The sequence below is a fragment of the Periplaneta americana genome, chromosome 7 (assembly GCF_040183065.1).
Source record: "Periplaneta americana isolate PAMFEO1 chromosome 7, P.americana_PAMFEO1_priV1, whole genome shotgun sequence".
NCBI classification, from domain to species: Eukaryota; Metazoa; Arthropoda; class Insecta; order Blattodea; family Blattidae; genus Periplaneta; species Periplaneta americana.
In genome coordinates, this window is record NC_091123.1 from 77,369,548 (window position 1) to 77,395,229 (window position 25,682).

Genomic DNA, 25,682 nt, shown 5'->3' on the forward strand with positions numbered 1-25,682 from the left:
AGATTCAGATGGTGGTGTCAAAATAATATTACAATCAATGATAAGAAAAACGTGAAAATCTAACTTACCATGAACATTCTGAAAATCTTTTCCAACACACGGAAAATATTTCTGATGCTATGAAAGGCATCCTTGATACACCAAATGGTTCACGGAAAGGAAGACAAAGGGGACGAGAAGAGGGGGGGAGGAAGTGTTCCGTTAAGGACGATACTAGGGAGAGTAGAGAAAAAAGAAAAGTTGTTCGGAATACGGGTAAACAATATGCCACGAAAAATGGTAATACAGTTGCTGAAAGAAAGTATAGGCCTACACTGTGTTAGGTGATTGCAGGATGAAGTGTCAATAAGGGATCGCAGATGAAGAGAGGATCAAGATATGCACCATGGTGTTGGAATATTGGCAACTCAGGAGGTCGAGCTGGATATACGGGAAATTTAATGGAAAAGAATCGAGCAAAACACAGCCCAACTAAATTAGGAAGACGAAAAGCATATGCTATTCTAGAAAACAAATTTATATTTCTTTACAAGAAAGATGTTGCAGTGACACCAGGTGTCACACTAAACTTACTTGCCTGAGATGCTACATAGGGTTCTTGCTGTTGAGTACGTCTGATGTCCGCTGTTACTGATGCATGGTCCTTGACTGCTGTTATCAGCCGATACGACCATGTAGTAGCTGGCAAGCCTAGATATAGGGTTATGTTTAAATAAAATAAGAAAGGCATAGTTGTCATATGTTAAAAGAAGGGGCCTCATGAAGAAAATTATGCTCCAGGACTCTGAAACTGTAAATCAGGTCCTGAAAGATTGTACTATATATTCAAGTTGTGAACTAAAAGATCCTGAAATCTTAGATATAAGTTAGCAGGATTTGGTTTCATCATTTTAGGTTGGTCTTGCCACTGCCCATTGTGCAACTCAAACCAAGAAATGGATTCGGAACACCTCAAAATCTGTGCCTTAGTGGCTGACCATGGCAATATCTTTGAAAAATAATGGACTGCAAGAGATCAAATGACTTTATTGTCAAACGCCTGGCATTAGAAAACAACAACTTTTATACTGGTATCATTACACAATCATGAATAAGTTTTCAGATCCTTAGGAAGCTGAAATTTAACACTCTTTAACGAGAATGCATTAAGTGTATTTTGTGATTCGTTCATGAGATACTGAATGTGTGGCCGAACGTGGTATCAATGAAACAATAAAAGAAAAAAAAAACTCTGCTAAAATGCTAAGACATGCAATGTAACTTTTAAAGTTAATGAATATCGTAAATGTGCATTCTCTTTTATTAAATGATTTTTTGATAGCCTGTGTGGTTTTTCCTACTTTCCTAGTTGGTTTAATTTGGGCGAAATGTGACCTGTTCTTTGCATGAGCAAAGAAATGTGATGTGAGTACCTACACATCCAAGTACAGATGCCTCAAACTAGGAAGCTGTCTGGAGAGGGGAAGTAGTACAGCTAACGAAGGGGGCCCACTTACGCTCCGATATCCATGTATAGTCATATCATCTGAAAAGTTGACCTCTTGACAATGTATTCCCCTATAATATATTGATCAGTATTTTAATACATAATAATTCGTTTAATGTTATTGATGTTTATGATTTATTTTCTAATTGCAAAGATATATTCATTAGTATAATACAGTATATGATTGACTTAAATGTTCCATCATTCTTTTAGTTATAGCGTATGTACCCAAATTGTAGATTATAGCGTTGTCATTAAACTTAAATTTTTCACTTTAAATTAAGGAAAACAGATCACTTATCTGCATAATATGAACAAATCAATAAAAGGAAGACACAATTGAGTTTCTCTTTAGCCATTCCAAAGGGATCTCCTTTACTCACGATAAATCTCCATCTGAATCGCTGCTCACTTCTTTTATTTCTTTAGTTACCGGTATTTAGTTAGTTATTTATTTATTTAATTATTTATTTATTTATTGCTAGTAAGTTTCAAATGAATACAAGTTAATACAATATAATATAAACTAGCCCACACCTGAATGAGTAAGACTCGTGCTCAGGAGGGGATTCCAATACAAAGAAAAATAAAATTGAGAGTGAATAAATTAGATTGAAAAGCGTTAAATATCTAAATCCAATACAAATTTTTTAACTTTTTCTTCTTCTTCTTCTCTAGACTCCCCACAAAAATGATTAATGCAACTGTCCACGGCTTGTTCTATAGAGGAATCTGCTTCACATATTCCTCTCCATATTTCATGGATTTTTCACATTTCTTCTTCAAAGACTCTTCCGTGATTTCATTTTTTTTCCTTGTCAGTGCTATGACGTCATCCATTTTGAATGTAGTGTTGTTTGCAACAATCCTAGTTAACGTCATCTTAGAAATTCCTATTGCTGCTGCCACTCTTTCCCGCATCTTCTTAACATTCATGAGAAATATCCCGGCTTCGCTTTCTTTTTTCTTGAATTCCGTCACATTATAAATCATCTCGCGAGTTTGACTATGTAGAACTTTGCCCGATAATGTACTACTCATCATAATAGAAGAAATACTTTATCACAAACGACAGTCACACACAGCCGCATTCTTATACAGAAGCCTTCTCAACTGTTATTAGCCGTATCGTTCTAGTCCACAGTGCACAGCAGTATGCGGACAGTGGTAGGGAAGAAGTGCTCTATGCGCCTGCGCGAACGAGACAGCTTGCTAGTTTGAGGCATCTGTAGGTAGGTCAATGGATAGTCATTAAACTGAATTTTATTTCAGCTACATTTTGACATTCGCCTACGGCCGTTTCGCTACAAGGAAGGGATTCTACCATTCTGTTGGCAACACTGCAGTCTTTCTCGGTGTCCTCTGTTGGAATCCATCAGTGTCGCCAACATGATTCTTAAAAAGCGCTAATAAAAAAGTGGAGAAGTCGCTAAATTAATTTGTTATCAATATATAAAAAAAAAAATAGAAGTCGTTCTAAATTCTAAAATGATTTATTTAACGACGTTCGTAATTGCCGAGTTTATATCAGCGTTATCAGCCGGAATTTTGTCCCGCAGGAGTTCTTTTACATTAGGGTGACCAGATTTCCAAAATAAAAAAAAAAAAACGAGACATTTATTAAAGTTATCATGAACCAACTTTTTATCTAAACATTAATTATTACTTGTGTTTATATAATGTCAGTGAGCAATACTGTTCAGTTTTATTTATTTTAAAGTAATAAATACTACACTGTTTATAATAACTAGGCTATAATAATTATACAAGTACATAATACTTGGCTTAAGTCACTGTTGACAATTTTTTTTTATATTGCAACTAGTCTGGATTAAATACGTTAACTTATGTGTTTAAAAATACTTCAGGTTAATTGGGCCTTACATCATATACATGTCACTATATTCTGAAATTGTTTCATAACAAAATTGTTTGCCTCATATTAACTTACCTTTTAACTATTTTAACATTCTCCATTAAGATCAGCTGCATCATATTCAAGAAGGGAAACAGTCTTTCTGATGATGCATTGGTGCCAGGTATTTTTAACATAAAACTTACAACCTGAATTATGTTTGTAAAACTAACTTATTGCATTTATATTTTATAATAAAATAAAAGAAAAATAAATATTTTAACAATAGTTTAGGGAAACGGACGCCATTTAAAAAAACGGGGCATTTGGCGTCCCGAGCATACTTTTCTCGGAACAGAAGACAAGAGTCTGAAAAAAGGGACAATCCCGTTAAAAACGGGACGTCTGGTCACCCTATTTTACATGCTAGTAAATCTACTGACATACAGTAAGCCTATCGGATACCATCGACCTAGGCCGGGATCGAACCCGCAACCTCGGGCACAGAGGGACAGCACGCTACACCGACTGTGCCACCCAGGCCTGCGAGAGCGTTCTACTGTTAGGATTAACGAATAGCCAAATTCCTGTTTCAATAATACAAATTCGACAAATTTTACCCTCGAAACACAGAAATACACCAGATCTAGCGGAAAGACCACTATATTGGCAAGACGCATTGTTGTAACAGTTATGTTCCGACATGTATTACCCTAGATCATATATGGTATTACGATAAAACAACTACTGTAATATAATTACTTAAACGAATTTTTTATGCTCTTGAGTTATGAAAGAACACCGTACATTCCTAAGAGAATAAAAGTGACCATTTACCCCTGATCACATCCGGGTTTTTACAAAATTTGTTCAGTTCTTTTGCGTTTGGAGGTTGGCACCGTTGGCAGCACTGGTTGGTGTAAATATGGTGCCGGTTGTTGAGTAGAAGGTGTTGTTTATTAACCGCGTACGATATAATCTGATGCAGAAGATGTCTTTAATTCTTGCGTGTTGAAACTCAGTAACTTAAATTAATTATGGCATCAACCTTAATTGCAAGAGCATTATTTCCATATATTGGTGAAGTACTGAAAGTGAAACACATTACATCTGTAGGAATCGTACTGAATAGGAAAATATGGCTCGATTCTCCACAGTTTGGAAAATCGTTTGCAGATCGTATTTGGAAGGAAGATTTGCCAAAGCCGGGTACTGGACGTGCATTTCGTCGTATAGTTCATTACGAGGATGAATATACAGTGAAACCATTAAATGTTACAAACCTGGCTGGGAGAGATCCTGTTACAGGTAGGCCTAAGGCACGTTTTAACATGTTTCGTATTGGAAAGAGTAATGCTGATGTATCGGTACCGAAAATAGCAGCTATTGAAGAATTTTTGGCTCAAGTGTAGAATTTGTTCCCCTGTGCTTGGACTTACGAAAACAAAGTGCAGTTTCTCCGAATTTTCCAATGGTAATTGGAGTCAAAGGTAAAGTTGAGGTATTTCACAGCATAGGCAAATGCTTCACAGTCTAGTATAAAAAATCCAAAAGATTATAGGCCTATCGACGTAATTAGAGATTCTGTAGCCACCTCTTGCTTCGAAAATGTTGATTGTTGCACGGTGAGATTCTGGGAATTGCCAATATTTCTTGAGAAATGGTTTTCTTAGTAAGAGGGAAAGGAAGATATCCGTGTTCTGAAATTTATCCATTTCATCGATAAAATATTTGTTGTAACACTAACAAATATAAGCGACAGTAGGGTTTTCTTATTTCTTACATAGCTCATTGCTGCTGCTGCCTTTTCCTTGATGTGTAAGGTGAAGGTTGATCCTGTAGTCTGCAGTGTGATTCCCAGATATTTGAAAGAAGAGACAATTTCTAAGGAAGCGTTGTTGCAGGAGAAGTTGTCATTTGCGCATAATCTTCCACCTCTTCGAAATTTCATAACTTTAGTTTTTGCATTATTGATTTTTAGGGAATTGCTCTCTGCCCACTTCTTAAGATTATTGAAGGTTGCTTGCAGTGTGACGTGGTTTTTCGAAAGATCACCATGTCGTCCGTGTACATTATCAGTCTTGCGTCTATCCCGTTTAAGATCTGTGTGACGTCTGCGGTCATCAGGTTAAATAACAGAGGGCTCCCCTTGTTTGTGGTGTGGGTGGTGTAATCGAGATGCCATCGTAAATTCTGACATGGTTGACGTTCAGGATGGCAGAAAACCCTGCAGCCTCTCAACAGATACTGCAATGGCACTGTTCAAACTCAAAGTGGCCCCAGTAGTGGCATACGGCATACAATTGATCTGGCATAGACTTACAGAATCTAACCTTAGAAGATTAGAAAATATTAAAGACAGATACCTCAAGCGTATCCTCCAGATTTCAAAATTTTCGGAAAACAGATTAATGTATATAGGCTAATCGCCAATGAATCATTCTTTCTGGATGACATAAAACTGACCTTCAGACTACCACACACGACCGCCTCTTAAGCAGTCCTGCAAGAAAGGCGAGAGAAAGCACGTGAGATCCCGAGAGAACTCTTTGAAGTTGAAACCATGAAAACCAACATATGGAAAGTGACCAACTTCACGTTGCAACATGTCTACACCCATCTCACTGTTCATGGATTCCGTGGAAAAATCTGCTCAACCAAGAGATACCACGCATCAAACGATGACTGCAGATGCCTACTCTGTGAAGACAAATGCACCTGCTACCACCTGACAAACTGTGCAAAAAGAACAAAACCAATCAGTTGTTTTGCAAAAGACTAGTGAATCACTATTTGTCTTCTCATAAGTTATACTTCTTTTTTTCTTTTCTCTGTACACATTGTGTTTAATAATAATAATAATAACAATAATAATAATAATAATAAATATAAGCGACAGCGATATAAATCAAATTAAATCTTTACAATAGCGTTACCAAAGGAAGGCTGATAGGAAGGACCACTTCCCTTCCACCAAAACACTACAGGATAGCGTAGAGAAAGGAGTTAGGATGTGGTAGTGACATTCGTAGACAATTGTGAGTATACACAAGGCATAGCAAAAGCCTAACCTAACCTAACTTAACCAAACCTGTCATTGTCTCGACCTTACGAAAACTCGCCTTTTCTCTGTGATCAGAAAGGAAACGCATGTAAATGAGATGTGCGGTCCCTCCCTGCCACCTATTCCTTTCATCTCGACGAAGCGATCTCGCCTGCCCGCACATTTCCGTCGGGGTCACAGCACCCTTGCATCCATATTTCGGTGCGAAATTAGCGTCGGCTCTTTTTTGTTTTGTTTACGTTACATATGACTAGACTAGAAGCGTACCTTTACTTGGTAATGTAATTGTAAAGAAATAGGTACAGTAGGAGTATCTTAATTACTTTTAGTGAAAGTTAAGCTAAGGTACACCACTTCGTAGCACATGTGAAATTACTGGGATAACCACGATGCTGTTTCCAGATATTAGGGCTATGTAAGCCAGTGGCGTTTCTTGTAAATAATTTTGACGGTTCTGTAATTTAAAGGAGTGAGGTTTTGTATGATACACCTGTAGATGGAAATAATATTGTAAGTATAGCTTGCTGTCAAGTAAGCGTGATTCTATAAAAGTTATCTTGTTATTGATCATAGCAAAAAAAGATGTTGAGATGAAGACTTCAGAAGAAAACTGAGACCATTTCAAGTTTTACTTTATTTTAGCCTATATTTTTTAATTTTTATAAGGAACATACAGTATGTAGGCAGGCCTATGCTAAATGCTTTAACTTGCTTTCTCTATTTGTTGGACTATGTGACTTGAATTAATTCCTGATATTCCCATTGAACATAAGACATCTGCAAAACATTGCCATATGTCCCTATTGGCTGCCATCTTTTTAACGTCTTTCCAGTTTTTCTCCTCTTTCCATTATTACGCTTAATGTTTATCTGGGGGGGGGGAAGCTAATTAGGATTCCTTGATCTCTGATCAGGTCAAAACCCTGATAGAATTGATATTTAATCCTTATGGTGAATTTTGAAGTCTGAAGTCAAATTCATTCTCCTCACCTCCACGCTGGCCCCCAGGGATGTTTTAAGATGCGAAAAAGAGAGTATTGTGCTGAAAACTATTGCATTTATCTTTCCCAAGAAAAACTACAAACATGGCATGATGAGTCTTTCCGTTATAAAAGATTCCAGACGGGAGGGGATACTGTGAAGGACACATTATGACGCAATCCAACTGAGAGAAGAAAAGTGACTGGCTGAGAAGAAACTGCATACTGAATGATACACTGGAAGGAATGGTGACGGGAGAAAAGTTGTTTTCTAATGCCAGGCATTTGACAATAAGGAAAAGTTTGGGACAGAAAAAGATATCAGATAATAGACAAAATATACAGAGTGTCCCAAATTGATGTATACACATTTTGAAACATTATTTCTCAGCAACAAGATGAGACAGAAATTTGCGGTTTTGTATTCCTTAAGCCCGTAAATGTTCAAAATGATCCTCTTCTGCCACAATACACTCCCAACAATGATGTATAACAGAGTGACATACCAACTGAATTGTTGCTAATGGAATATCATTACAGGCATGTTTAATTTGAACTCTCAGTTCCTTCAGTGTTTGTGGTTTTGTGGCGTACACTGTATCCTTTAAAGCTCCCCATAGGTAGAAGTCTGGAGGGGTTAAATCCGGAGATCGAGGCAGGAAATCTGCAGCACTTTCTCTTCGTCCTATCCATCTCTGGGTCGTCCTCATTTAGTGCGTGAACAAGTCTCTGAATGTATGGTTTCCATTTTTGAGCTCGCAAAATTCTATGAGCACTGGATTTACTGATACCAATCTCACGAGAACATTGCCTCATTGACTTCTTTGGGGATTGTGCAGAAGCCTGCATGACTGCATCAACACTCTCATTATCGGTGGAACTTCTCTTTCTTCTGCACCGCCCTTTCAACACATCTTGCACCATTCCATCGACTTCAAACTTGTCTTGGATTCTGGTGATAGTTAACCTTGTTGGTGGTTGTGTTCCAAATTCAACCCTCCAACTCGTTGAACCTCAACAACATTCTCCACTTTCCAATAACATTTCAGTATCCACTTACATTCATCAAACAATAATTGCACCATCATGTTTGTTTATAAACAGATGAACATGTTTCCATGCTTTCCACTTCCTTCTGAATCTATAAACTGTAAAAATTGTATTTCTATTTCATTTCTTTGCTGTGAAATAGTATTTCAAAGAGTGTATACATCAATTTGGGACACTCTGTATATAGATCATATGCGGAGACTAAGAGGAAGGCAGAAAATAGGAAAGATTGGAGAATGTTGGGTTTGCAGAAAAACGTGAATGAGTGAATGTTTATCTAGGTCTAGGGTTACCACGTTTGTGGATACAATGAGATTTCAATCTAATGCATATTTTATATAAATTTTCTTCTTTCCTAAAAATATGCCCAGTACATTTCCATTTTCTTTTCTTAATTTTCATTTCAGTAAGAATCTCTGAAGTGTGTATCAGTTGATCTATAAAGCAATGGAATGCAATGTGTCCTGAATTGGTAGGCCTGTAGACCAAGTTGCAGACTTTCATTTAGAAAACCACAGTTTTATAAATAAATCAAGTGATTATAACTTCAACTTATAACCAACTTCACAATATCAGTGTTACGGGATTGATGTTTGGAGCAAGAGGAACGATAGCCAACTTCTCTTCTCAATTCTGTAAGACCCTAGGACTGCACAAATCTTTTCTGAATGAACTGGCTCTCCTCATAATTAGAGATTCAGTTAAACTTTTACGGAACTACGTATATGGATAACATAAATTTAATTTCTTATTGATTTTATTTTCAGGACGAGTTATTGCAAAAGGAATTGGAGGTGGAATCAAACACAAATACCACTGGATAGCATGGAAAAGAGAAGGTCCAAAGGAAGGAAAGCCAATAGAAGAGAGAGTTATCCAAATTATGGATGATGGTTGTAGAACAGCCAAAATAGCTTTAGTAGCTGGAGAAGACAAACTTAAGTACATACTTGCAACAGAAAATATGAAGGCAGGCGATATTATCAAGACATCAGGACATATACCAAGAATTCCAGGTTTGTTGTTGGTGTTATAATTCATCTTGAACACTTCTATGATTAGTACTATAGTCCCGTCGCTCTAATTTCCGGCAGCCAATCACATTGCAGGTTGGCTACATTTAAATGTGTGCATCTTGTGATTCGCTGAGGAAGACGTTATTCATTTCTTAAGGCTCGATAAATACTTAATATAATCGCCCGCCATTTTGGTTCTTTCGTTGGCGTTCGCAGAAAGCACACGAGGACGTTATTTGCCGCCAATTATTTGCTGAATTACAGTGCGTTTGATTTATTATCATAGGAGCTACGACATGATAATGTTTAACGGTGTGGCAAATAGATTCCTCGTATGGTAGCTTGGCAACGAAAGAACAAAAATGGCGAACGATACTACCTACCTAGACTTTATAGAGCCTTCACTTCCTAATAATAATAATAATAATAATGATTTATTTAACCTGGCAGAGTTAAGGCCATATGGCCTTCTCTAACACTCAACCAGGACGTAAGCAAAGAGGAGGAGTCACGCCAGGAATAACAGTGTCGCGACTATAGTATTGTTACTACCAGGGGCACCCAGGATTTGGTTTTGTGTGAGGGTATTTCAGAAAATATGCTGTAATTGTAATGTTAATTACGTTTAGAGTACATGATGTATAACTAAATTTAATTTAATTTCAATATTAATTTCATTTGTTACAAATATTTTCAAAGAAGGGATCTTATGTTTACAAACACAAATATGCTATGGAATAAAGGACACTAACTTACAAAATATGAGGCTATTGAAAATTTTTAGTGGGTTTGCTCTCTTGCTACTTGTTCTAAAGTACGATACATAAATCTCATTTTCAGAGTACATCAAACTTTAAAAGACTGGGTTATACAGAAAGTCACATATATTTAAAGTACAAAATCAAGCCTTCTTGCACCCTCATAGTTACAGTATCATATGACTGCCACAACTGAAAGCAGGTAACTTTGTAGATATAATGTCTGGAAAGAAATTATCTATTGACTTGAGTATTGATGATGGAAAGAGAAACCAGAATTTGAAAAAACAGGAAAAAACTCAAGTCAATAATTGAAACAGTCATACTATGTGGGCAATAGGGTCTGCTGTTATGTGATCAAAGGGACCATGGTGTGTTTGATATAACTAAACCCCCAGCAGAGAGGGAAGGGAATTTACAGCTATTCTAAGAGCTCATGCAAATGCTTGTGTTTACGAACTATTTTTCGAGTTGGGGTAGAAATGGGTAAGTTGGAATATCCAAAACCAAATCATAAAATCTCTTGACTAGTAAACATATTATCATTTGACGCTATTGTTAGGAATCTATTATTATTATTATTATTATTATTATTATTATTATTATTATTATTATTATTATTATTATAGCTATAAAAGTTGTGTATGTAATCTTTTTTATAACTTAACAAAAATTGTCATTTGAATGAAATTCTCGTACATTTTTCTCACAATATTGTAAGAAGAATGTAGAAGGTGGAAGTTTAGCAAACACTTGGATGGGCTAAAAGAGCTTAATATCAAGGCAATATCTAAGAGGTCAAGGATACGATAGGCTGCTGCCATGGGTGGCATAACTATTTGCCTCGTGCTTGCATAGCATGTTCTTGAGCTACCAACAGCATTGTTGCAAGTTCTTTCAGACAGCATATAAAGGGCTTCCAAGACTCAAAGATTGCTAGATTATAAATATCATTGAGACATTACTAAAATTGCCTGCAGAAATGAAAGTACGGGAAGTTAGCTGGAGATTGGAGAATTCTTTTCATTTTACTGGAAATACACAATGAAAATCTGGTTCTGGGGGAGGGGTGCTAGAGCTCCCTTTGTCCACCTCCCATGGGTGCGCCACTGGCTATTACCACTACTGCTGCTGCTGCTGCTGCTTCTGTAATTATTTCCTTTGGCTGACGGCATGTTTTCTAGACTTTGAACTCTTTGATTTAACTTGGGGAATACATACAAACTACTAAAATTGAAAAGAAAGTAATAATAAATAACTCCTAACCTTGTCAGAGTCCTCGGTCTCCTGTCACTTAGCTATCCCATCATTTAACCCACTCTAACCATGTCATAGTCATCTGCTTGATGTCACTTAGCTAACCCCTCATCTATCCCACTCTAACCTTCTCACAATCCCTGGTTACCTATCACTTAACTTTGCTGTATTATATCCTACTCTAATCTTGTCACAGTCCCTGGTCACTTAACTAACTCCTCATCTATTCCACTCGAACATTGTGACAGTCCCTGGTCTCCTGTCACTTAGTTATCCCCTCACCTATCCTACTCTAACCTTGTCACAGGTCCCTGCTTTCCTGTCACTTAGCTATCCCCTCATCTAACCTACTCTAACCTTGTCACAGTTCCTGGTCTCTTGTCACTTAACTATTTCCTCATCTAACCCACTCTAACCTAGTCACAATCCCTGACTTCCTTTCGCTTAGCCGTCCCCTCATCTAACCCACTCTAACCTTGTTACAGTCCCTGACTTCCTTTCGCTTAGCTGTCCCCTCATCTAACCCACTCTAACCTTGTCACAATCCCTGACTTCCTTTCGCTTAGCTGTCCCCTCATCTAACCCACTCTAACCTTGTCACAGTCCCTGGTCTTCTGTCACTTATCTATCCTTTCATCTATCCCACTGTAACCTCACAATTCCTGGTCTCCTGTCACTTAGCTATCCCCTCATCTCTCCTACTCTAACCTTGTCTCAGTTCCTGGTTTCCTGTCACTTAACTGTCCCCCCATCTAACCCATTCTAACCTTGTCACAGTCCCTGGTCTTCTGTCACTTAGCTGTACCCTCATCTAACCCACTCTAACCTTGTCACTATCCCTGGATTTCTGTCACTTCCCAGTCTTAACATTATCACAGTCCCTGGTCTTCTGTCACTTAGCTGTACCCTCACCTATCCCACTCTAACCTTGTCTCAGTCCCTGGTTTCTTTTCACTTAACTGTCTCCTCATCTAACCACTCTAACCTTGTAACACTTAGCTATCTGGTCTTCTGCCACTTAGCTATTCCCTTATCTAACCCACTCTAACTTTGTCACAGTCCCTGGTCTCCTGTTATTTAGCTATCCCCTCATCTATCCCACTAATCTTATCAAGTCTCTGGTCTCCTGTCACTTAGCTATCCCCTCTAATCTTGTCACAGTCCCTGGTCTCTTGTGACTTAGTTATCTCCTCATCTAACCCACTCTAACCTTGTCACAGTCTCTGGTCTCCTGTTACTTAGCTATTCTCTCATCTACCCCCTCTAACTTTGTCACAATCGCTGACTTCCTTTCACTTAGCTGTCCCCTCATCTAACCCACTCTAACCTTGTCACAGTCCCTGATCTTCTGTCATTTATCTATCTTTTCATCTATCCCACTGTAACCTCACAATTCCTGGTCTCCTGTCACTTAGCTATCCCCTCTAATCTTGTCACAGTCCCTGGTCTCCTGTCACTTATTTATCCCTCATCTAACTCACTCTAAACTTGTCACAGTCCCTTGTCACCTGTAACTTATCTATCCCCTCATCTTACCCACTCTAACTTCGTCACAGTCCCTGATCTCCTGTCACTCACCTATCCCCTCATCTAACCCACTCTAATCTTGTCACAGTCCCTGGTCTTCTGTCACTTAGCTATCCCCTCATTTATCCCACTCTAACCTCGTCATTGTCCCTGGTCTCCTGTCACTTATCTAGCCCCTTATTTATCCCACTCTAACCTTGTCACAGTCCCTGCTCTCCTGTCACTTAGTTATCCCGTCATCTATCCCACTCTAACCTTATTACAGTCCCTGGTTTCCTGTCACTTATCTATCCCCTCAGCTAACCTATTTTAACCATATTACAGTCTCTGATCTCCTGTCACTTAGTTATCCCCTCATCTAACCCACTCTAACCTTGTCACTGTCCCTGGTCTCCTGTCACTTAACTATCCCCGCATCTATCCTACTCTCCTTGTTACAGTCCCTGATCTCCTGTCACTTGTTTATCCCTCATCTAACCAACTCTAATCTTGTCATTGTCCCTGGTTTTGTATCACTTAGCTATCTCCTCATCTAACCCACTCTAACCTTGTCACTGTCCCTGATCTCCTGTCACTTAGCTCTCTCCTCATCTATCTCACTCTATTCTTGTCACAGTTCCTGGTTTCCTGTCACTTAGCTATCCCCTTGTCTATCCTACTTTAACCGTGTCACAGTTTCCGGTTTCCTGTTACTTAGTTATCCCCTCATCTTACTCACTTTAAGTTGTGCACTTTATCAAAATTGTAAATTTTTGTTTTTGGACACTTATGAAGTAGCTTTTTTTGCAAGGATTTTCAACTTGCCTTATTTTTTTTCTTTAAAATAATATTGGATAGAGTCCTTACACCACTGACCTTGACAGTCGTTTTGACAATTTTACTTACTGATATATAGACTGACCATGTTATAAATTTCGAATTACTTTTGAAAATATTGGTCCATCCGATAAATACTTTCTTTGACTCAGAATGAAAAGCATTGCCTCTTCCACCTATCAAACACTCACAGGCTATTAAGCAAAAGAAATAAATAGCACTCTTCATACAAACATAACCACAGATTAAGACCCCTGTAGTCGCTAAGTTGTCAGACCTTCAGCCTGTCACGCATGTGGTCCTGCTTTCGAGTTCTGTCACCACCACTACCACCACCACCACCACCACCACCACCACCATGCATCGTGTAACATCGCCGCGACCCGAAGTGGACTTTGAAAATATTCGCTGTTCACGAGTGCAGCCACTTAATTTTTTGACAGCTGTACAGTGAGACCTCTCTTATCAAGGCTTCGGCAATCATGGACCTGATTCTATGATGTCTAGAGTTCCGCAGTGTGTCTCTGAAAGGACAGGCATCCAAAATGTGGCCAAGAGTTTCAATCTCACTGACACAATGACGATAGTGGTTTCTGTCTCGGGACCTTCCTGGTATAGCACGCAGCGGACAAACATTAGCTGTGTTTTAAGAGCTTGTCTCCATTCACTGCTAGTGAGGCAATCAGGTGGTCGGATCCATTTATTGGCAGGAGTGACCTCCTTATAGAGGATGACACCTTTCCCTTTCTGATTTAAAAAGCACCAAGATTGAAATGCTCGCTCCCTGAGCTCTTGTCTCAATTTTTTCACTTGAAATGAATCAGAAATGTTTTGAAGTCCAAGTTTATTTAAACAAACCCCAATTTCATTAGACAAGTTGCGACAAGTGTTTACATGGATATTTTGGGATTGTTGTAAAGTCTGACATGCATTGATATGCTGCAAAAAAGCTTCCCAGCTAGAGTTAAATAGTCCCAATCCCTTGTATTTTCTGTCAGCATAAAGCATTCTATACAGTTGATATACAGTACCTACTAGTTCTTCATTCTATCTTCTTCTCCATTCACCTTTCTCTTTAATTGATATATATATTCTCCTTAATGTCCTTTTCTCATTATTAGCATCGATATGTTAAACTGCATTTGAGGGGTCATTTGTGAGAAAATGTGGTTGAAAGTATTTAAGATTTGGTAAATTCCGTGAAATGTTTTTTTTCATTTTTAGTGTGTGGTGTGGTTAAAAGATGTATCCCTTTGCCACTAAAATTTTAAATGTTTTAGCTTGCCCTGGATGCACTTAACTCATGTTCTTAGAAATGTCACTTGTACCACTTTTGCTTCTGACACCCTCATTTGAAAGTAGGTCTCGTTTTCGTACATTAATACCAGCTTGATCAATGTTTTACTTTGTAGTTTTGTGTGGAAGGAGCATTAGTTTCAAATAATATTTTACCAATTCAAAATAACTAGCGTTAGAACTTTACATAGGTTGGAATTAGAAATTATATTTTATTTAACGACTCTCACAATTGCCGAGGTTATATCAGCGTCACAGGTGTGCTGGAATTTTTTCCTGCAAGAGTTCTTTCACATGCCAGTAAATCTACTAACATGAGCCTCATTTAAGCACAATTAAATGCTATCGACCTGGGCTGGGATCGAACCCGCAACCTCAGGCACAGAAGGTCAGCACTCTACCAACTGCGCCATCCAGACCGACTACATAGGTTGATTTATTTTTTATGCCATTGTTTTCAATTTATGATAGAACCTAACTTCGTGAATCTCTGCACTCTTTCAGAATTACTGCACATCCTTTTCTGTTTTTCCAGTTACCATTATCATCTGCAAAGATACCAGCTTTTACGTATTTTTTGTAATTATTACGTATCTTCCCCCAAATTAATGATATTAAGGTCAAAGGGAAAATTATTAGGAAAAATTAAAATTTCATACCAGAGTATACAGAGTGAACCATAAGTAATGTCATTAATTTCAGGGATTTATTCTTTGACATATTTCAAACAAAGAGTTTAATATAATTTTGCTCGTTTTTGCTTCCTTTTCGAGATAAAAATTCTTTAATGTGAAACATCTCCTAACATGTTTTGGGAAAGACATTGATTTAATTCTAAATATGCTCTGTCAGTTTAACAGAGCAGTGTATTAAGATAGTAAGTGATTGAAAGAATTTTAGTTTTATCATTTAAATGTGCAGGAATTTAATCGGAACAAATATAACATTGAAAAATTAATTTGCAGAACAAAAAGTTACATTAGTTTGGATTAAATTTCTGCATATTTAAAGGATAAAACTAAAATTCTTTCAGTAGTTTATTATCATAAAACACTGTTCTTTTAAATTGACTGAACATGTTGGGCTTTCCCAAAACACACTATGGAATGTTTCATATGAAACAATTTTTATTTCAAAAAGGAAGCAAAAACGAGTAAAATTATTGCATTAAACTTTTTTGTGTGAAATATGTTAAAGAATAACCCCCTGAAATTTATGACATTAGTTACAGTTCACCCTGTATGTACACAGTTTTGAACATAAAATATCATAGGAACATGGGTTCAATTATCAACCATTAAGGAACTGAATGATTCAGATAGATCTGACAATCTTCACTTGGCATAAACTATTTTCTATTACGAGTTTAACGAATCTTATGACCTTCCCAGGAATTTCAAATTCTTTCAAAGCCACATATAGCTGTGTCCTATTTGTACAATCATATGCAGAACTAAAATCAGTCTTTTTTTTTTTTTTTTTTTTTTTTTTGTCTTTCTCTGTAATCTGCCTTATAGTTGCCATTTATCCTTATGGCTGTAGCCTTAAATAAAAAAGTTTGAAAAATATTTTATATACTGTTGAAAGTAACACATTATTATTATTATTATTATTATTGTTATTGTTATTATCATTATTTATTGTCATATTCTTAATGATGTTAATTTTACTTTTTACAGTACGAGCAAATGAGGGTGATGCCTACCCATTGGGAGCTCTACCAATGGGCACACGAGTTCACAACATTGAGCGGTTTCCAGGAAAGGGATCATACTATGTGCATGCTGCAGGATCATATGCTACATTGTTACGTCGTATAGGGGATAAAATTATTGTTCAGATGCCCTCAAAACATGAATTCTCATTTTCCCAAGAATGCATGGCTGTCATTGGTGAGTATTGTCTTCTCTAAGAATTACACAGCTGAAGCTGTATTATATGGAACTCGGTTATCTAGTCTTATGAAGGATGCAAGATGTATGCATCAACTCTTACCCATTCCAAAGCTATGCGGGCTTCGAAACTGATAATGTGCACAGTATAAACTACACTGACCTGCAAAAAAAAGTGGAACACTTAAAATAAATTACATTTTTTCTATATAATTAGGAACCAAAGAACTCTCTTCCCATTTTTAAGATATTTAACACATTAGAACATCCTTTTGAACTTTTTGTGAAAAGAAATTGAGGGTATGACCATCATCAGAGTTAATATTAATGTTAGAGGAGAAAAATTCGCTCCGGCGCTGGGGATCGAACCCGGATCCTTGGTTCTACATACCAAGCACTCTCACCATTGAGCTACGCTGAAGTCCAATCTACAGCACCGGATTGAACTCCCTCCTCAAGTGTTTTTCCCTTTATGGCCTGACTCCAAGTTGGGCATATATGTTGACATTTTTTATTAAGTCAACTGCCATTATACAAGGAGCGAACTCAATTGAGTGACTTGGTGGCCGGGATTCCACAGTAATATGTACAGAAATATGCACTGTTGCTAGAAGATCCCCGACGCCGGAGCAAATTTTTCTCCTCTAATATTAATTGTTACCACAACAGATATATTCTGTAGGACCAAAAAAATAATAATCTTTAGTAAAATCTTCAGAGTTGTTTATTGCACCCTAATCTCGAAGTACTTATCTTTATGATTTTATTGAGGGTAGCCCAAAAAAAGCTTTAAGGTTTACAACTTTGTGGCATCCTTATTGATGATCTATGGATAGCGGAAAACATTTTGAACCATTCACTAAAATTTTAGTCAGTTATTCATGTGCTGTTGTGAGTAAAATGTGCCTCTTAGCTGTGAAGATGTCGCAAGGGCAGTTGCTTTGGTGGAGGATGGACGCAGCCTTCGTTATGTAGCTTTCACCGTGCAATGCAATGCTATGGGGAACTTGGAACATACGACAGGAGATGGGGATCAGGCCATAGGAGAAGCACAAGTGCAGATTTCTCACTCTGCAAATTCTGCATGATCGCCATACCACAGTAGTACAAGCAAGAAATCGAGTGAGAGTGTGTGAGTGGACAATGAGGAGGAGTTTGCAGAAGCTAATCTTCTGTTCAGAAGAGCTGCATATGGACCCCAACTCGAGCCACGGCACAGGGAACCTTGCCTTTGTTTTGCGAGGCAGCAACAGGGATGGATGAGAAAGGGTGTGGAGAAGGCCTGGAGACAGGTACTCGTCCATTGCTTTCTCCTTGAGGACTCCATTTGGGAGCGACTCAGTATGGTAATGGTGTGGGCTGGCATCAGCAATGTGGCCTGCACTGAGCTCGTGTTTGTCGATCGCAGGACCCTCAATGCATAAAGATACATTGAAGAGATCCTGGAGGATCATATGATGCCCTTTACACCTTTCATTGACCAGAACATTATGTTCATGCACAATAATGTCCTCCGCATACTGCTAGTTGTGTTGTGCAGTACCTACAGGAAGTTGGGATATGAACTTTAGACTGGCCAGCTCGTAGTCCCGACATAAATCCTGTTGAGCATGTGTGGGATATGCTCGGAAGGAATGTCCAATGGTGTGACATCAACACCTTGGCGCAGTTGAGGCCAACATTGCTGAAGGAGTGGAATCTCATCCCCCAAGAGGCCCTCCAGCGGTTAGTGGGCAGTATGCCTCAATGCTTACAGGCTGACATGGACGCCAGGCGTGGAAATACCCGTTTTTAGTGATTAGTGACCTCAAGAGGTGCAGTGTAAACATTAATTTTGTTTTCATTGGTCTTAAATTGGCAAAATCATGATGCGAGGTAAATTTAAAAATTTCAAGATCTGTGAAAGTTACAGAAAATTGTGAGTTACATGCATGTTGCTAATAATGTTTCAATATTTTCTATAATCAAATATGTTGTTTTCATAAAATTGTCATAAATATTACATTTTTTTTTTTGTAATAAAGATTTTTATAAAAATATGAAGTGCTCCACTTTTTTTTTGCTGGTCAGTGTAGGATATTAAAATATTTGTGTACCGGTACTAATATTTTACAGAATACAGTTACAATATTAATGTCGTCAGTAGTATTCTATATTGTGGAGGTTGTGTTATAATATGTTATACCTAATGCTACAATCACTCAAGATATGTCAGGTATACGTAATAAGACAATTTTGTACAGCTTATCCACTTGTACATAATATTTATTATCTCATATTTCATAAAAAATTTCAATAAGTTTTTCCACTTTATAATGTCATTATTATTTTATAATTTTGTTTTATACTGAAGTATAATATTGGCAGTTGAAACTAACCTTTTACTAGAAAAATCTTTGATAATTGAGGGGCTCACAACCAGAGTGGACCAAGTCCACCAGTGATCAGTTTGTGGATTAATACAATCTCGGATGAAGAAAACTTAAGATTAATTTATTGCCATAACAAACAAAGTCCATAACTCATTTGTTACTCCACAGAGGGCAGCATTTCCTATGGAAGGTGAAGGTTGCTAAGCATGAGCCAGGAACTTTAAGACTCAATTTCTCAGAACTATTCCAGAAGGACTTGGTCCACTCTGGTTGTGAACCCCTCAATTAATCGGGAAACTATATTGAGTTCCTGCACGTGCTATCCAGTTATGATATCAAATTAGGTACACACAAAGCACTACAGTTTGCAAAGGTACATCAGGTCGAATTCAAAATGATATTATTGAAAGTATAAGTGACGTAACTCTAGACATAATAAAGGAAGAAGTACAAAATGCACTTTTGTTGCTTTAATGCTGGACGAAATGACGGATATTGCAAAATTATCTCAACTTTCCACTGTCATTTGTTATGTAAAAGAGAGTGAAATTCAGGAGAGGTTTTTAGGTTTTACAGATGTCAGCAATAATCACTCTACAGTTGCGTTAAGTGAACATGTGTTTAAAATCCTTTCAGACTTTCAATGTGAGGACAAGCTCGTAGCTCAAGGATATAATGGGGCTGCAACATTTTCTGGCCATTTAAATGTGTTGCAGGCACTAGTGACAAAAAAAATGTCCCAATGTGTTTTTCGTCCATTGGCTTAACCTAGTTCTATCGCAGTCAGTGCAAATTATAAAGGAATGTAAAATATTTTTCATGACATTGAGTGATTTTTGTTCATTTTTTCCTCATTCAACAAAGTGTGTAAATGCATTGAATGCATTGGAAGTCAAGAATATTTTTCCAACAGTGTCAGTTATGCATTGGAATTACAACTCTAGGATTGTGAATACGGTGCATGAGAATAAGACAGAACTGATCTCATTTTGTGAGCATATTGTTGATGACCCAGACTGCTGAGAAAGCAGCACTTTTATTTCTACCAGAGGATATTTAGCATCATTGAAGGATTTCTGTTGGAAATTTTCAGTCATATTTTTGCTCTCACTGATACATTATTCAATATTCTCCACACAAAGACTTTTGATGTAAATTATTGCATAAGAGAAGTGAAAGAGACCATTTCCTTCATTCAAGAATCTCCAAACAATTTTGATGATATGTATGCAACACTAGAAGAAAGTAATACGAATGAGAATGAACCTAGAAAGCGCTGTCAGGAAGGTGAATTGAATGATCCCAGAATGAGATATTTACGTCTTTACAACGAGATAATTGACACTGTAGTTAGCCAAATGGAAAACATATTTCGTAATTTAGAAGAACTAAAATTTATCGAACTAATTGATTGAAAAAGTTTGAATCTTTCAAAACCAGATTTCCCGAAATTTTGTTTACGTCTCTTAAATCAGGCTACAAAAACTGTTTCATTTCGAAAATATGTGAAGTGAGTTAGTGGCTGTTTATAGGTTGTCGGACTTGTCAGGCAGGACAGTGACAGTGAAAGACACCAAATTAGGAGAAGAAGCATTTCCAGAAGTTTATAAATTATGCTGCCTAATAGCTACAATTCCAATGAGCACCTCCACAGTGGAACATAAACACTACTCAAATTCTCACAGATTACGTCCCAATACCAAAAAAACTGACAAATTATCAAAAGAGAATTACATAAAAATAATAAAAACAATATTACTAGTACAAAACCTGAAATATTTCATCAAAATTTTACTTCCAAAGAATTAACTCTAGCTATACAAAATTTAAAAACCAAGAAATCTCCTGGCCCCGACAACATTCATTCCGAATTTTTTAAACATCTGGGGGAAAAAGCCAAGTCTGTACTTTTAACCATTTTCAATTGATCATGGAACACCTCAATTCCTGTAGCTTGGAAAAAAGCAATCATTGTACCAATTCACAAAAAAGGGAAACCTGCTCATGATGATAATAGTTATCGACCAATAGCACTATTAAGCATGATAGCAAAAACCATGGAGTCCATGATCTCCAACAGATGAACTTGGTATTTAGAATCCCAAAATCTTTTATCACCACGACAAGCCGGCTTTCGACAACTACACTCTACCAATGAACAAGTCATACGCCTCGGCCAAGAAATAAAAGACAGTTTTAACAAAAAAGAAGATACCTTGGCAATAATTATTGACTTTCAGTTAGCATATGACTCTGTTTGGAGAAATAAATTATTACTAAAACTCCAGAAATTAGGTATCTCCAGCAATATGTTCAGATGGATATCAGAATTCCTTAGTCAACGATTCATTGCCACTAAATTCAATAACTCACTTTCTAGTTACAGACAGACATATCGAGGTCTACCTCAGGGCGCTGTCCTCAGCACAACTTTATTCAATATTTATATAAATGACTTACCCTCCCTATTAGAGGAATCAAACATGAAAACAGCACTATTTGCAGATGATATAGTTTTGTGGACTTCCGGATCTTACAGACATAGAGACAAAATTCAAAATTCTGCTCTTAAAGCTCTAAATCAACTACATGAATGGAATACATCTAATTTGATGACACTCAATTTAAGCAAAAGTAACTACCAAATATTTTCACTCGGTAAAAAAGAAAGAGAATCAATATCCAATACAATGGCCAACACCTTCCTAGGACTTATGAATCCAAATATCTTGGAGTTATTTTCGATAGTAAGTTAACATGGAGCAACCATTTGAAATACATTTCTGAAAAAGCTCGTAAAAGATTCTCCCTTCTAAAAAGACTAGCAGGAAAGAAATGGGGATGCTATAGGAATACTTTGAACACTACATACAAAATGTTTATACAGCCAGTGCTGACATACTGCGGAGAAATTTTGATTACTTCACCTTTCATAAACGATATAGAATATGTTCAAAACCAAGCTCTCAGACTCATTACTGGTGGAATCAAAACAACTCCAATAGATTATATGAGATTCCTCACTAACATTAACATCATCAAAATGACAATAGAAGAAAAAGCACTGATTCAATATGAAAAACTTATCAGATTACCAGGAAACAATTGGCATTCATACAGTCCTCTCTGTAGATTGAAAACTCAAAAAAGTTTCATATCCATTGTTCAAGAATTAAAACAGAAAATCAATATCCCGAATTTAAAAGAAAACTTACAAATTAAACCAAACCCTTTAACTCTATTAAATATAGAATATAATCTAAATTTAACAGAAGAAATACTGAAATCAGAAGTAAACACTGAAATACTGAAACAATTGTCTTTAGAGACAATTAATATTAGGTACCCTCCACAAAACTGGCTTCATTTATACACTGACGGATCCTTGAACTCCAGAGAACCAGGTGCCGGTGCAGGTGTTACGTGCTGTCTCTTCTCACTTTATAGATCTCTTGGATATGGAACAACAAGTTTTGATGGTGAAATCACTGCAATAAGGGAAAGTCTCAGGAATCTTCTATGCCACATCAATAAATTTAGGAATGCAGTTATATTGTCAGACTCCAAAGCAGCTATTCTATCAATAGTCTGTAAACACACACCTTCATCTCAAACAGCAGAAATAACTAAAATGCTCTCTCAATTAATATCACTCAATAAAAGAATTGTATTCCAATGGATACCATCCCATTGTGGAATCCTGGGAAATGAGAATGCGGATGCTTTAGCAAAGAAGGGCAGCACTGCTACTTACAGACCTGTTACTAAATCTACGTATTACTCTGTGAAAAGATTTATTAAATCTACATACTTAGACTTCAACATACAAAATTTAATAACTCAATCCCAAGGGAAAAAATGGAACTCTATGCATCAAAATCCACAGTTAATTCCCGATTTACCACGAAAATCGTCTGTAGCTGCATTTAGATTGGCAACAGGCCATGATTGTTTGGCCAAACACCTGCATAGAATTGGAATATATCAGTCCCCTAACTGTTCATTGTGCAACTCAAACCAAGAAATGGATTCGGAACATCTCAAAATCTGTGCTTCAGTGGCTGGTCATGATAGTATCTTTGAAAAATATTGGAGTGCAAGAGGTCAAATGACTTCATTGTAGGAAACAACAACTTTTTCCTGTTTAAAATGCGTAAAGAGTTACATGTGGAACACTCAGTGTGAAGACAGGCTTTCGCGACTTTCACTGTTATCGATTGAAAAGGCTTTATTGAACAAAATTCAAAGCCAAAGACATTTTTTACGATGACGTTATAGAAAAATTTGCCCAAAATGGAGAGAGGAAGATTCCGTTGATGTACACATGAGGGTGGTAACTTGTAAGTCTTATTTTCGTTTCAATACGTATTACCTAACATATTTTTATATTTTTTCTGTTTATTGTTAAATAGTGTCATGACAGTTCTATTACTACTGGTTCCCCCTGAAAAATGCCACCACTCGCCACACATGAATCAATTTCAGACATTGTGAATTAATGCAAAAAGAATAATATTACCGCACAATAATATACTGCTAAGAATACAGGCAGTCAACAATGTATCACATGATTTTCATATTTTTATTAACTCAATGTTGCAAAGAGAGCAACATTAATTCAGTACACTGTTAATTGAATAGCAATGACATTGCACCTTCTTTTGCTGTTCGATATGAACATTCCCCCTTTCCTTCCTGTACAGTAAAATTTTAAATCAGTATACCGCAGTGACCATGCACTTTTATTTCATGTTTGATAGTGTGAAACCTTCTTCTATCCATAAACTCCTCATTTTTACCATTATCTAGGGTGACCAGACGTCCTCTTTTGTCCAGACATGTCCTCCTTTTTAAGCTTTGTCTGAGGTCTGGGCGGATTTAAAAAAAAAAAAAAAACAAGAAATATCCTCCTTTTCGTAACTTGTGTGCCTGATGTTTTGAAATTACCTGATTTGACGCCTTTTTCAAGTAATTTGTCTGTAGGTGGCAGCAGCATTGACGAAATATACTCTTTGCCAACGATCATAACTCTCTTTACTCTTCCTTGTTATGGTTGTTGCTAAGAGATCGCTAATAATTCGAGAAATTGAGGTGGAAATGTAAATCTAATTAGATATTTTCTGTCCTTTTTAATAATTAAAGTTTCCTTGACTTTCATATATAGCTACGTAACTGTAAAATCATTATTATTTTTTTCATAATTATTTTGTAATAAAATATATACTGACATACTTTTAAGTATGATATAAGCCTTAAGGCCCATATCACACTATACTGAGAACTATATATATGTACTATACAAAGTCTTTGGGTTTGATATGCGCTGATAGAAATAAAGTTACATAAATTTGAATATCTGACTTTCTATTAATTGTTAATTTAATTCAGGTAATATAAATATAAGGTTAGGTTACTTGTGAGAGTGGGAAACATTGCTGGGGTAGCTATGTTTTAAAAAAATCGCTAGCTGACCAATATCAGCTATGCCTTATTTCGAGCGTTACTCCGTGCTAAAGGGAAGCGTTTTCCATAGCTCAACAAACGCATTAAGTATTTCTCGCTGTAATGTTTTATAGGCTTAAATCGGTACTTTAAATATTTTGTAATAAAATAGATATTGACGTAATTTCAAGCATAATACAGATCTAAGCCTAAATCTAAGTACACATTTTCTGTCCTCTTTTTTTCGATCAATGTCCTCCTTTTTGAAGCTTTTTGTCCTCTTTTTTTATCGATGACAGTCTGGTCACCCTACCATTATGTCAATTTTCACAAAAAAGTGACATTCCCCCTTTTATTCCTGTGGTCTTCAAATGTTATAAATGTTAATATTTTAATGTTTAATTTTCTTTAGGGAGGTTGTCTAATTTAATGCACAGCAAGACTCCGATTGGAAGTGCACAGAGACTTCGTGAGCTTGGCTACAGACCAAGATCAGGATTGTGGCAAAGAAAATCTGGAAGACATGGAAGGAAGATAAGACCTCTACCTCCAGTTCGAGTCCTTGATGCACCACGTGCAAAACGGCCGGAACCCATTGTACTGAGTATGCCCGACCCGTAGTTGGAATTCACTAGACATATTTTCCAGTGATTATATAAAAAAAAACATTTGTTGGGCTTCTTGTAAGTTGGAATTGCAGAATGATCATAAATGAAGTGTTATTTCGGGAAGAAAGCTGGGTTGTACTGGTATTAAAATTTGTAAACATTTTAATTTGTGCTTTGTAATTTATAAAATTATAAATTCAGTTTTTAATTTCTTTGTAAGTAATGTATTAGCTGCAATTAAATATAATATTTTATATCTTGTA

The 25,682-nt window shown here is 36.8% G+C and overlaps 1 protein-coding gene across 1 annotated transcript; it reads left to right on the plus strand.

Annotated features, from left to right (window-relative positions):
• Window positions 1-4,240: 4,240 nt before the first annotated feature.
• mRpL2 (mitochondrial ribosomal protein L2) lies at window positions 4,241-25,682 on the plus strand. The gene is made up of 4 exons (XM_069830918.1): window positions 4,241-4,649; window positions 9,203-9,451; window positions 16,785-16,997; window positions 25,224-25,682. The coding sequence occupies exons 1-4, from the start codon at window positions 4,379-4,381 to the stop codon at window positions 25,430-25,432; spliced, it is 942 nt and encodes a 313-aa protein (XP_069687019.1). The 5' UTR covers window positions 4,241-4,378; the 3' UTR covers window positions 25,433-25,682.

Coding starts and splice junctions, on each gene's coding strand:
- mRpL2 (XM_069830918.1), top strand. CDS start 4,379: ATGGCATCAACCTTAATTGCAAGAGCATTATTTCCATATATTGGTGAA. Junction 9,452..16,784: donor ACATATACCAAGAATTCCAG/GTTTGTTGTTGG, acceptor TACTTTTTACAG/TACGAGCAAATGAGGGTGAT. Junction 16,998..25,223: donor AGAATGCATGGCTGTCATTG/GTGAGTATTGTC, acceptor AATTTTCTTTAG/GGAGGTTGTCTAATTTAATG.